This window comes from Aegilops tauschii, chromosome 5 (genome assembly GCF_002575655.3).
Source record: "Aegilops tauschii subsp. strangulata cultivar AL8/78 chromosome 5, Aet v6.0, whole genome shotgun sequence".
Lineage (NCBI taxonomy): Eukaryota > Viridiplantae > Streptophyta > Magnoliopsida > Poales > Poaceae > Aegilops > Aegilops tauschii.
In genome coordinates this window covers 513648153-513660587 of record NC_053039.3, presented here as the reverse complement: position 1 = coordinate 513660587, position 12435 = coordinate 513648153, and the positions used below count along the sequence as shown (strand labels likewise).

General features: G+C 47.0%; 1 protein-coding gene across 1 annotated transcript; it reads left to right on the top strand.

Annotated features, from left to right (window-relative positions):
* The first annotated feature begins 8157 nt into the window (after window positions 1-8157).
* Window positions 8158-9697, top strand: LOC141023092 (uncharacterized). The gene is made up of 3 exons (XM_073499403.1): window positions 8158-8654; window positions 8741-9023; window positions 9105-9697. The coding sequence occupies exons 1-3, from the start codon at window positions 8433-8435 to the stop codon at window positions 9695-9697; spliced, it is 1098 nt and encodes a 365-aa protein (XP_073355504.1). The 5' UTR covers window positions 8158-8432.
* The last annotated feature ends 2738 nt before the right edge of the window (window positions 9698-12435 follow it).

The window sequence follows — 12435 nt, the reverse complement described above, 5'->3', positions numbered from 1 at the left end:
TGCTGCAACCGGCATGACGACGAGTTGGAACCTACAATGAAGCATTTTGATTGGAAAGTTAGATACTTGTATTGTTCAATTTTAAAATAATTTTATTATTCTAGCATTGAGATGGGTGGGTGTGGCAACATCTTTATGTTCTAGTAGGAATGTTAGAATGGATTGTCGCCTAGACCAAGTCATAGGCAATTCCTTTGGGAGCATGCCAAGGAGATGCCCAATATGTAAAGGGAACCGTGAACCAAATATTTGTCCTGATTATTGGGGGAATTGGTATACAATTGGAAAGTTTATGCACACTATGAGTGTCCAAATAAAGAGTGAAATGCGCCGCCGGTCCATAAACTCGAACCCATTGCACATTTTAGGACAATAACTCATGACATTATCAGATTTAGTCCACAAACTCGTAAAGTTGATCAAATCGGCCCGAGAGGGGAAAAAACCAGCCACGTGGATGCCATGTCATCGTTCCTTGACCGCTCATGAATTAGCTATTTTTAGAAGGGTCTATTTGTAAAGTGGCTGGGTTCTTCATCACAAACCATGCGAAGGGCGTTCGACAAAAAATTAATATGCGGCTCAAATTGTATGTATTCACGTAGAATCATGAGAAAAAAACCCGAAGATCCCACTTGATTGTTTTCCAATCACGCGATTTGTTTCCTTCTATTGCGCTGACTGTTGTTTGTTGCTAGATCATCGCGTTCCCTTCCCTCCTCATTTGTCTTCTGTGACTTGCCGATCATGGCAACATTGCTTGGCAATGGACCACTTTAATTGTTGGGGAACGTAGTAATTTCAACAGTTTTCCTACGCACACGCAAGATCATGGTGATGCATAGCAACGGGAGGGGAGAGTGTTGTCTACGTACCCTCGTAGACCGTAAGCGGAAGCGTTATGACAACGCGGTTGATGTAGTCGTACGTCTTCACAATCGACCGATCCTAGCACCGAAGGTACGGCACTGTAACGCCCCGGATCCGATGCGCCAGGTGTTCTCCAGTTATTCGTCGTCGTTGCCATGCCATTTGCTTGCGTGTTGCATTTTGCCATGTCATCATCTGCATGTTTTTCAAAACTTGCATCCGGTCCTTTTCCCCGTTGTCCGTTTCGCGATCCGACACTCCCACACGCGCCCGTCGCCCCCCTCAGACCTTGTTTCGTGAGCGGGAGAAAAACGTTCTCGGAATGGGCCGAGATTTGCCAAGTGGCCTTGGTATACCACCGGTAGACCACCTGTCAAGTTTCGTTCCATTTGGAGGTCGTTTGATGCTCCAACGGTTAACCGGGTAACCGCAAAGTCCTTTTGTGTGTTGCAGCAAAACCCCCCTCCAAACAGCCCAAAACCCACCTAAGTCACTTCCATGCTCTAGGTCGTTCGATCACGATCGTGTGGGCGAAAACCGCACTCCATTTGGAGTCTCCTAGCTCCCTATGCCTATATAAACACCTCCCCCTCCGAAATTGCGGGCAAAACCACCCCTAACCCTAGATCAAATCGCCCCCGCCGCCACCGGACAAGTCCACCGCCGCCGGACGAAAGCCGCCGCCGCCCCGGGCCTATCGGGAGCCGCCACGTGGCAGCCGGCCCCGCCGCCACCCGCAGCCCGCCCGGGCCCGTGGCCGGCCCCCGCGGCCCGCGTCGCCTCCTCCCGCCGCCCGCTCCCGCGGCGCCCGCCGCCGCCTCAAGCGCCGCCGCCTCGACCTCCTCCGGCCCGCGCCGCTGCCGGCGAGCTCGCCGCCCATCTCCGCCGACCCGCGCCACGGCGAGCTCCGCCGCCCGTGCCCCGACGCGCCTCCTCTCCGGCCGCGTCTCCCTCTTCTCCTCCGGCCGCCGCGTCCCCTTCACCGCCGGCGAGCTCGAGCCCGCGCCGATCCAGATCCATGCCGGAGGTTGACTTCTCCCCCCCCAAAATTCTTCTAAGTCCCATATTTTTCACTTTATATGCTCCTGTTCATCGCATCATAACTCTCTACATACTGCTCCGTTTCGTGCGTGTAATATATCGAAATGTTCGTCTCGAGATGATATTCATTTTGTTCCATTATGCCATGTTCATTTGAGTCCATCTTGATGCCCAAATGTCTGGTGCAAGAGTGCTAATTGCTGTTACCTGCTGTTACTTATCAGAACTTGAGGATTTGTTATTTTTTGTTGCATTTAATGTGTGCATCTTATGGGCATGAGCTCTACATGTGTTTTGATGTATGCCAATGCCATCTTTACAGAGGTGTATGCCATGTATTTTTGTGATCTCTGTGGTGACTATCACAAGCATGCAAACTAGGCTTCGTGATGTTTCTGATTTCAGGGACTTGGTAATACAAAGTCTGCTACTGCTGTTATTTTGTTGCCATGTATCCATGTGTCTACAGTGAGATCCATGCTCCTTTTGGTGATGTCCAGTAAGGATGTTTTGTAGATATAGTTGTGCTCTATCCATCCATGCCCTTGTTTGCAATTATGGAGTGAGATAGCATGTCTTAATCTTGCTCTACTTTTGCTATAAAATATTTCTGGCAGATTGTTTACGTGTTATTCAACTTTGCCAAGCTTGTTGTAGTTGATCCATACATGCTATGTATTTGCTCTTGCCATGGATAGCTTCATAAACATGTCATCTTACTGTAGGTATGCTTGTTTTGTCATGCATTGCTTTGTGGTGAGTGAATCAAGCTCACAAAGATGCCTTCATATTACTGTTACTGCCATGCTCTGTTTACATGGTTGCCATCATATCTTCTGATCGTTTTTGGCTTATGGTCATTAAGGGACTTTTGTTATATGCATTTAGTAGATTAATTCCGTGCCTTGTTTTGCTATGTTAAGTTCCTGTAGCATGTGTTTTTCTTGCTCTGAACATTGCTACCTGATGCTGTTTATGCCATGTCCAGTAATTTCACTAAGTCTGTGAACCTGTTATCTTTTGCACTTTTGCCATCCTTGTTTGAACCTGTTATGGTGTGATCTAGCCGTAGCTCAGTGTTCATCTTTTGTCAAGCATCTCCTGTAGATTATTTCCATATGCTTTGTTGCTATGTTGGAGTGCTGTAGCATAGTTTCTTGATGTATTCTAAGTGCTATCATGCTGTTAATTGCAGAATCGTGTCATTCTTATTTTGCTTGCCATTTGCAAACCGTGCATCCGTTTCCGGTGATATTTATATCGATTTCGACCGAAATCATCTCATCTTTCCAGTGGCATGCTTGGTTTGCCAAGTTACTGCCTTGTTCATTCATTTTCTTCCGGAGCGCGCATATGCATCGCATATCATATCTCGCATATCATTCATGTTTTGCATCATGTTGCTTGTGCATTTCCCGTGATTGATTGTGGTTCCGTTGCTTGTGTTCTTGTTTTGGGTAGAGCCGGGAGACGAGTTCGTGAACGAGGAACCTGTTGAGTACGCTTACGAGGATCAAGCTTTCGACAACTCTGAGAACCTTTCAGGCAAGATGACCATACCCTCGAAATCACTTCTATCTTTGCTTTGCTAGTTACTCATTCTATTGCCATGCTGCGCTACCTACCATTTGCTATATCATGCCTCCCATATTTTCCATGTCAAGCCTCTAACCATCCTTTCCTAGCAAACCGTTGTTTGGCTAAGTTACCGCTTTTGCTCAGCCCTTCTTATAGCGTTGCTAGTTGCAGGTTAAGTTGAAGTTCGTTCCATGTTGGAACATGGATATTTTGGAGTATCACAATATCTCTTATTTAATTAATGCATCTATATATTTGGTAAAGGGTGGAAGGCTCGGCCTTATGCCTGGTGTTTTGTTCCACTCTTGCCGCCCTAGTTTTCGTCATACCGGTGTTATGTTCCTTGAGTTTGCGTTCCTTACGTGGTTGGGTGATTTATGGGACCCCCTTGACAGTTCGCCTTGAATAAAACTCCTCCAGCAAGGCCCAACCTTGGTTTTACCATTTGACCACCTACCACCTACACTTCCCTTGGGTTTTCGCGAGCCCGAGGGTCATCTTTATTTTAGACCCCCACGGGCCAGTGCTCCTTCGAGTGTTGGTTTGAACCGAGCTGCCTGCAGGGCCACCTTGGGGAAACTTGAGGACTGGTTTTACTCGTAGCTAGTCTCATCCGGTGTTGCCCTGAGAACGAGATATGTGCAGCTCCTATCGGGATTTGTCGGCACATCGGGCGGCTTTGCTGGTCTTGTTTTACCATTGTCGAAATGTCTTGTAAACTGGGATTCCGAGACTGATCGGGTCTTTCCGGGAGAAGGTTTATCCTTCGTTGACCGTGAGAGCTTATAATGGGCTAAGTTGGGACACCCCTGCAGGGTATTATCTTTCGAAAGCCGTGCCCGCGGTTATGAGGTAGATGGGAATTTGTTAATGTCCGGTTGTAGAGAACTTGCCACTTGACCCAATTAAAATACATCAACCGTGTGTGTAGCCGTGATGGTCTCTTCTCGGCGGAGTCCGGGAAGTGAACACGGTTTGAGTTATGCATGAACATAAGTAGTTTCAGGATCACTTCTTGATCATTTCTAGCTTCGCGACCGTTGCGTTGCTTCTCTTCTCGCTCTCATTTGCGTATGTTAGCCACCATATATGCTTAGCGCCTGCTGCAGCTCCACCTCTTTACACCATCCTTTCCTATAAGCTTAAGTAGTCTTGATCTCGCGGGTGTGAGATTGCTGAGTCCTCGTGACTCACAGATTCTACCAAAACATTTGCAGGTGCCGATGATGCCAGTGCAGGTGAGGCAACCGAGCTCAAGTGGGAGTTCGACGAGGAACGTGCACTACTAGGAAAAGGGCTATAGATGGAATGGCCACTAATGGCGCACCAGAAAGACACTAATGGCGCACCAAACAAACGGTGCGCCATTAGTAACAATTTTTTTTATTTTGCCAGACATACTAATGGCGCACCAGCAACATAGTGCGCCACTAAAATATTTTTTTTATTTTTTACTTTTTTACAAAACTACTAATGGCGCACCTGGTGCAGTGCGCCATTACTAGTTTAAGCTAGTAATGGCGCACTGCTCCCCGTGCGCCATTAGTGTATATTTCATGGACACTTGATCTCGATCCCCCTCCATCTCGCGATCGCTATCCCACCTCGCCAGATCCGGTCCCCCTCGCCGCCGAGCACCCCCTGCACCCTCTACCCCGCTCCACCGGGCGCCGCCGCCGACCCCCCGCACCTTCCCCCGCTCCACCGCCGCCGACGACCCACCGCACCCTTCCCTGCTCCACCGCCGCCGCCGACGACCCACCGCACCCTCCCCTGCTCCACCGCCGCCGCCGACCCACCGCACCCTAGCTCCCCTGCTCCACCGCCGCCGATGACCCACCGCACCCTCCCCGGCCCGCTCCACCGCCGCCGACGACCCCCTGCACCCTCTCCGGCCTGCTCCACCGTCACAAATGAATGCTATAGCTAATTCCTCCCTCTCCCTCGCCAGTTCCCCTTCGTCCCTCTCCCCCGCGCCAGTTCCTCTCCGTCCGCTCCCAATCCGCGCCCCCGCCGCCTCCCTCTCCCCATCCTCCCCTCCGACCCCACCCCACTCTCGCCGGAGCAGCGCCGCAGGGCCGACACCAACCTCGCCCTCGCCCGCGCGCGCCGCAACCTCCGCCTCGCATTCAACAGCTACACATTCTACACCGAGGACAAGGACATGAAGAGCGATGGTTATCAGAACTCCGGGGTAACGATGGAATCCTACACCGGTAACGACAAGGACAGAGCACCCCCCGCAACCCCCGACGACCCACCGCACCCTCCCCGCTCCACCGCCGCCGAGCACCCCCCGCACCCTGTTTTTATAAAAATTATTACTGTTTTTATAAAAAAATATTACTGTTATGATTTAAACAAGTTTCAACATATTTAAACACAAATAAATATCAAACAGCATTTTAAATGCATTTTTTATAAAAATTATTATTGTTTATATAAAAATATATTACTGTTATGATTTAAACAAGTTTGAACATATTTAAACTCAAATAAATATCAAACAGCATTTTAAATGCATAAAAAAAATTGGGGAGCCTGGGAATCGAACCCAGGACCTCCTAGTGTGTGTGCTGCGTGCTGACCAGTTGGGCTAGTGGGCGTGTTCTGATGGAGATAGGGTTAGGTGGGATATAACCTGACCAGTCGGGCTAGTAAGTAAAACAAAATTCTAATGGCGCACCAGGGGGAGGTGCGCCATTAGAATCGACGTACTTATGGCGCACCAGGGGGAGGTGCGCCATTAGAATTTTTATACTTGTTCCCCTCGCACTGTCGCCTCCCTCCCTCCCTCTCGCTCGCCAGATCCCCCACTCCTCGACCCCAACCGTACGCCGCCGCCCCCTTGCTCCGCCCCCTCCGTCCGCCGCGCCTGCACGCCGGCGAGCGCGGCCCCGACGCGCCCATCCCGCCTGCCCCTGCCGTGCTCCGCCACCGGCCCCTGCTCTCCTTCGACCGCGGCGAGCGAGGACCCGGAAGAGCTCGGATCCCGACCCCTTCGCCGACCCCGACCCCGACCCCTCCGGCGACCAGGTACCTCTCCTCCTTCCTCCTTCCTCCCTCTCTCCACCATTCCCCATTCCCTCCCACCTGTCCAGCGCCGACTCCATCACCATGGACTGACTCCCTCGTAGTCGAGATCCGCCCCGTCGACGTCTAGCAGCCCAGCTCGACCTCCAGCCACTCCAGCTCCCTGGTGCGCCAAAAAGGTGGCAGCTCGTAGGTAATAACACAGAAGCTCAAGGTGACCAGGGCTCAAGGTACTAACACAGAAGCTGACAATGGCCCATGCTCTAGTTCTGTCCATTCTCTACCACTTCGAGGGTAACTTTGAATTTCAGAAATTTCTGAAGAAACAAAATATGAACTGTATGATACAATATAGAGCAGACTTGGTGAGTCAAGTTTTAGCTCCTTTCTCCGAACTTCATCTCGTAGCTGACAGTAATCCAAGGCCTGAAATGTCGAATAATATTTTTCAGATAAGTTAAGAAGATCATAGGGCCTCTGTATTTGAGAAATGCACACACCCATATTGTGAAGACATATCAAACTAAAAAACAATTGCGAGCACTTTAAAAGAGGGTCCTCTGTTTCTGTTATTTTCTAATTCACTATGACCACTTTGCACACACGCAGATGTAATCAACATAACAACATCTGTATTCATCAACCTCTGATATGGATATCATACTCGTGTATTCAGTGATGGCCTAGTGTACACAAAAGTCAGTCACACACCAAACATTGGGAATGCATAGCCTGTTGGAGTATTCCTTCTTGAGCCAGGCTCGTAGCCTCGTACATTGCTTTCAGTATGGGTGTAGAATCTCTAGCAGATAGTTCACTAGTATAACAACAATGGTCATTGTTTAGTATTTGGCACTTCTGTTTAGGTTAAAACAATGTTATTTTTTTGTTCTTTTGCAAAGATTAGAGTGCAGCAGCCCTGTAGATTGTGATTAATTACTATATGATTCAGTTCTAAATAATTTGTTTTATGATCCCAGTGCAAAGGAATTCATATTTTAGTTTACATCTGTCTATGTAGTGTGTTGTGAAGGCCAAGTTTGAGAAGTGGTGGTGTCGCAGAGCAATCCTCTCCCTTGACAGGTACAATGTCCACTCTTCCACATGTCTTAGTTTTTTTTAATGCAATTGCTTCATTGCCATATTACATCATTAACTGTTATATATTCCAAATCGTGCAAAACTTCAATAGGGCAAACCTTATGTGATGATACAGGTTGTTAGTTGCTACTAGAAAGTGTTGAGAGATATTAAAGCGGTGTAACAATTGCTGTCGGGTTTAGCAACTGATATCTTCTTCATCTCCTTTTGCACTGCTTACATGTAAGGTATTGTAGTTTAGGTGCTTCTTTCACCAGCTGCAAAACAATGCAGCTGGTGCTTGATGCATGTGTTAATGCATGCATAATGCTAGTAAGCTCCTGTTATGGGTCTCAAGCATGAATGTACCCCAAGATTTCTATTGGAACTGGACATGTGTTAATGTAATTAGATGCTTCTTTCACCAGCTGCAAAACAATGCAATTTCATACGTTTTCACCAGCTGCAAAACATCATAAAAATACCATTAGGTACTTCCGTAAACACAAAAATAGAAACAATGCAAGACATGGCTTGTCTCTGATCCTCTGTTTTATTTTTTCATTGGTTGCATTTTGATCCTAAATGTCAATCAATAAGTCTATTATTAGGAATCAGCAAAGTTGATTATCTATTCTACATAATTTCTAATCTGATGTTTGCATTTCCTAACTGTAGCATTTTTTTCTCAGACCAAGGCAAATGAAATCGACTAAAGAAAGAAATAGCATTTACCAATTACCACTAACCATGGCACTAATGTTTCACCTTAGATCATATGTTTGTTCTCTGATACACATGTGGGAAACGTTCTAAACAACAACCTATTAATGGTAGTTGTTCTTTGTATTGTGGAATACATCGCATGTTTTATAAATGGGGTCAGATGTATAATTAGTCGATGTATAATCCTGGTACTAATTGGTCTCTTCTGCTGCTTATCAGAGATGGGGGGAAGCAGCCACCGCCGCTCTGCCTCACCGGAGTACGAGTTGGATGCTTTCGAGTTCTTCAGTATCATACTTGGGACTTCAGTATCAGCCACGAGGCAGGTATATAAAACGAGAGATCTCCCCTTCACCCATCTCATTATGATAACTCTGTTGTTTGCTACATCACTCCTTGTCCCAAATTGCAGAGGCTGCCTGACACTTTTATGAACATGCTGGGTGAAGATCCGCCACATAATGTGAAGCTCCGACAGGCCGGCAGCGGGGTTCGCAGGCTGTGGGACGTGGAGTTGGTGATCGAGGAGGGCCACATGTACCTGTGCCGTGGCTGGGAGAAGTTCTACAGTGCCTACGACCTACGGACCGGGTACTTTCTTCTCTTCAGGTACGACGATGACGCCACAATGCTCATCGTGAAGGTTTTCAACACGACTATGTGTCGCATGCGCTACACTGACGACGAAGATGCCAGTGCGTTCTGCCTCTTCTTATTCCTCTACATTTGGCTTTGTCTCACATCGATTGTTAACAGCCATTGTTGCATTTGGACAGGCAATGGGAGCAGCAGCAGCGACACTGGCTACAGCCAAAGCAGCAGCGATTATGGTTGTAGCAAAAGCAACAACGATTCTGGCTTTAGCGAAAGCAGCAGCGATTCTGGCAGCAGCAAAGACAGCAAGAAGGATGATCCGGACTGGAGTGGGGGAGAAGAGGAGCAGAGTGGGCCGCTGCAGGATGACGATGGGCATCAGGCTGAGGATGACCTAGCGCTGGTGGTGGCTGACCAAGGGCAAGAGATGGTGGTGGCTGACCATGGGCAAGAGATGGTGGTGGCTGACCATGGGCAAGAGATGGTGCTGGCTGACCATGGGCAAGAGATGGTGCTGGCTGACCATGGGCAAGAGATGGTGGTGGCTGAGGATGACCTAGCGATGGTCGTGCCCGTCCTGCCTGAAGGTGGCCTCGCGATGGTGGTGGTGCCTGACAATGACCACGCACCGGTGGTGGCGCCGGCGATCCCACAGCTGGGCGACATGACCACGCCAATTGTGGTAGAAGACTACATCCCACAGCTGCCTCCACCGCCTCGCCGCTCTTGGCGCATCAGGCTGAGGAAGGAGAAGGAGAAGAACAATGAGAACTGAACTATGTGAAATTTTTGTAATATGGTGTTGGATCGATAACGATGTTGGATGAACAATGTGAAACTTTTGTAATATGTAACGATGGAACTATGTGTTGGCTATGTATGTATATATGATGAAACTTGTGTGTTGGATATGATTGTTATATGGATGCTTGTTGTATATATATGTGTTGGATATCTCATATGTGAAATAGTGACCTGAGATTAAGAAAAAAACGATTTTTTTTTAAAAAATGCTACTAATGGCGCACTTCCATCTGGTGCGCCATTAGTATACCAGTTACTAATGGCGCACCTGTGGGATACTAATGGCGCACCTGTGGTGCGCCATTACTAAAATATTCTAGTGGCGTGGTGCTAGTGGCGCACCAGTAGTGCGCCATTAGTAGGCAAAACTGGTGCGCCACTAGTAAGCCTTTTTCTAGTAGTGGTGGTCGTTACTATGTTTCTTTTCCTGATGATCAGTAGTGGAGCCCAGTTGGGACGATCGGGGATCTAGAATTTGGGGTTATCTTATTTTCATTTGGATTTGACCGTAGTCGGTCTATGTGTGGATTTTGGATGATGTATGAATTAATTTATGTATTGTGTGAAGTGGCGATTGTAAGCCAACTCTCGTTATCCCATTCTTGTTCATTACATGGGATTGTGTAAAGATGACCCTTCTTGCGACAAAACCACAATGCGGTTATGCCTCTAAGTCGTGCCTCGACACGTGGGAGATATAGCCGCATCGTGGGCGTTACAGGCACCTCCGCGATCTGCACACGTTCGGTTCGGTGATGTCCCATGAACTCACGATCCAGTAGAGTGTCGGGGAAGAGCTTCGTCAGCACGACGGCGTGATGAAGCTACCTCCGCAGAGCTTCGCCTAAGCACTACGACGATATCACCGAGGTGGATTATGGTGGAGGGGGCACCGCACATGGCTAAGAGATCAAGGATCAACTTGTGTGTCTATGGGGTGCCCCCCTCCCCCGTATATAAAGGAGTGGAGGAGGGGGAGGGCCGGCCCTCCTATGGCGCGCCCCATGGGGAGTCCTACTCCCACCGGGAGTAGGATTCCCCCCTTCCCTAGTTGGACTAGGAGTGGAAGGAAGGGGGAGGAAGGAGGAAGGAAAGGGGGGCCGGCCCCCCTCCCAATTCGGATTGGGCTTGGGGGGCGCGCCCCCTCCTTTGCTCCCTTCTCCTCTCTCCCACTATGGCCCAATAAGGCCCATATACCTCCCGTGGGGTTCATTAGTTTCGTATGAACTTCTGGGTTTTTTGAAATGGTTGAATCCTAGTTTTTAATTAACACAAAAGCACTTCGTTAGTTTCGTATGAACTTCTGGGTTTTTTGAAAAACGAGGAAATTCTATTTTAAACTTTTTTTAGTTGTTCCTTTATTTTTATTTTGAACTTCTTTGTTTTATTCCTTAGTAACAAGAAAAAGTCTGAGTTTTTTATGAACTTTGAACTTCTCTATTATTTAATTTGAACTTCTTAGTTTTATACTTCGAAAATATCATTGTTTAAAAAATATCATTGGGCATACATTTATTTTACCTACAGACGGGAAGTGTTTGAGTTATTTTGTATTAATTGAACTACTCTACTTTTTTAATTTGAACTTCTTGATTTTATTTATTAGTAACGTGTAAATTATGAGTTTGTTATAAACATCGAAATGCTCCATTTTTTAGATTGGAATTTCTTGGTTTTATGTTTTAGTTATTAAAATAGTCCTAGTTTTGTAAGAAACATCGAACAGTTCTGTAATTTAATTTTTAGTGTCTAGTTTTCTTTTTATAAATCTTTTTTTCTATTTAAATTCCTGAATTTATCTGCTTTTACATTTTGAACTTCCTGGTCGTCCTTTTTAGAAATAGGAAAAAAATCATTTTTATTGGTATTTTCGTGTTTTTATGTTTTGTTCAGGTTACCATTCTCTCAGTTCAAAAACTATATGATTTGCCTCGATAACAGTAAGTGAACTTCGTGGACATTATTTATAAAACACACTCTTTTTCTAGTATGTGAATTTTCCTATAGATGTACAAGAACCTTTTGTTTGTTTGCACCTCAACAACCAACATGGAACAGTACGATTGGAAAATCATAGAAAGCTATACCAGATGAATCATGGAAAATATTGACCAAATCACACAACAAAATGGCCAGGTCGAGGGCAGTTCTTTCACAGGCATTTGAAGGAAACAAGTAGGGTATGGAAGAAACAAAATCTGAAGCGAGGTTGAGATCCCTCCTCGATGCACAATTCACAACTCCTGTGCAGGGGATCCATTTTTGCCAGCGACTTGAGCAAATCATTGTATCTTAATTCTACAGTCGAAGAGCCAGACTCAGCATGCCTTCTTCTGCAAAACGAAAATCTGAGCACATATATAAGAAGAAAATAGTTATATGAACTAGCACGAACAAAAAGTGTGTCAGGGCATATTTTTTCTGAACTTCATAGGAAAAAACTCTCTGTATTTTTTCAACCCTTGCTCTATGTGAACTTCAATTCCCAGACAAGCAGAACTTGGTCGATCGAACCAATGGATCAACAGGACAAGGAGGACCTTGCGGACGGCAACTGCACCGTCAGGCATCGGAAACATCCTGCGTTCGCGCTGCACAGGGGGTTGGGGACGACGACATCGACGGGATCCAGGAGCTTGAAGAACAAGACCGGCGATCGAAGGGGTGGGTCGCGATGGTGGTCAGAGGGTCGTTCAAGGAGGTGCTCGT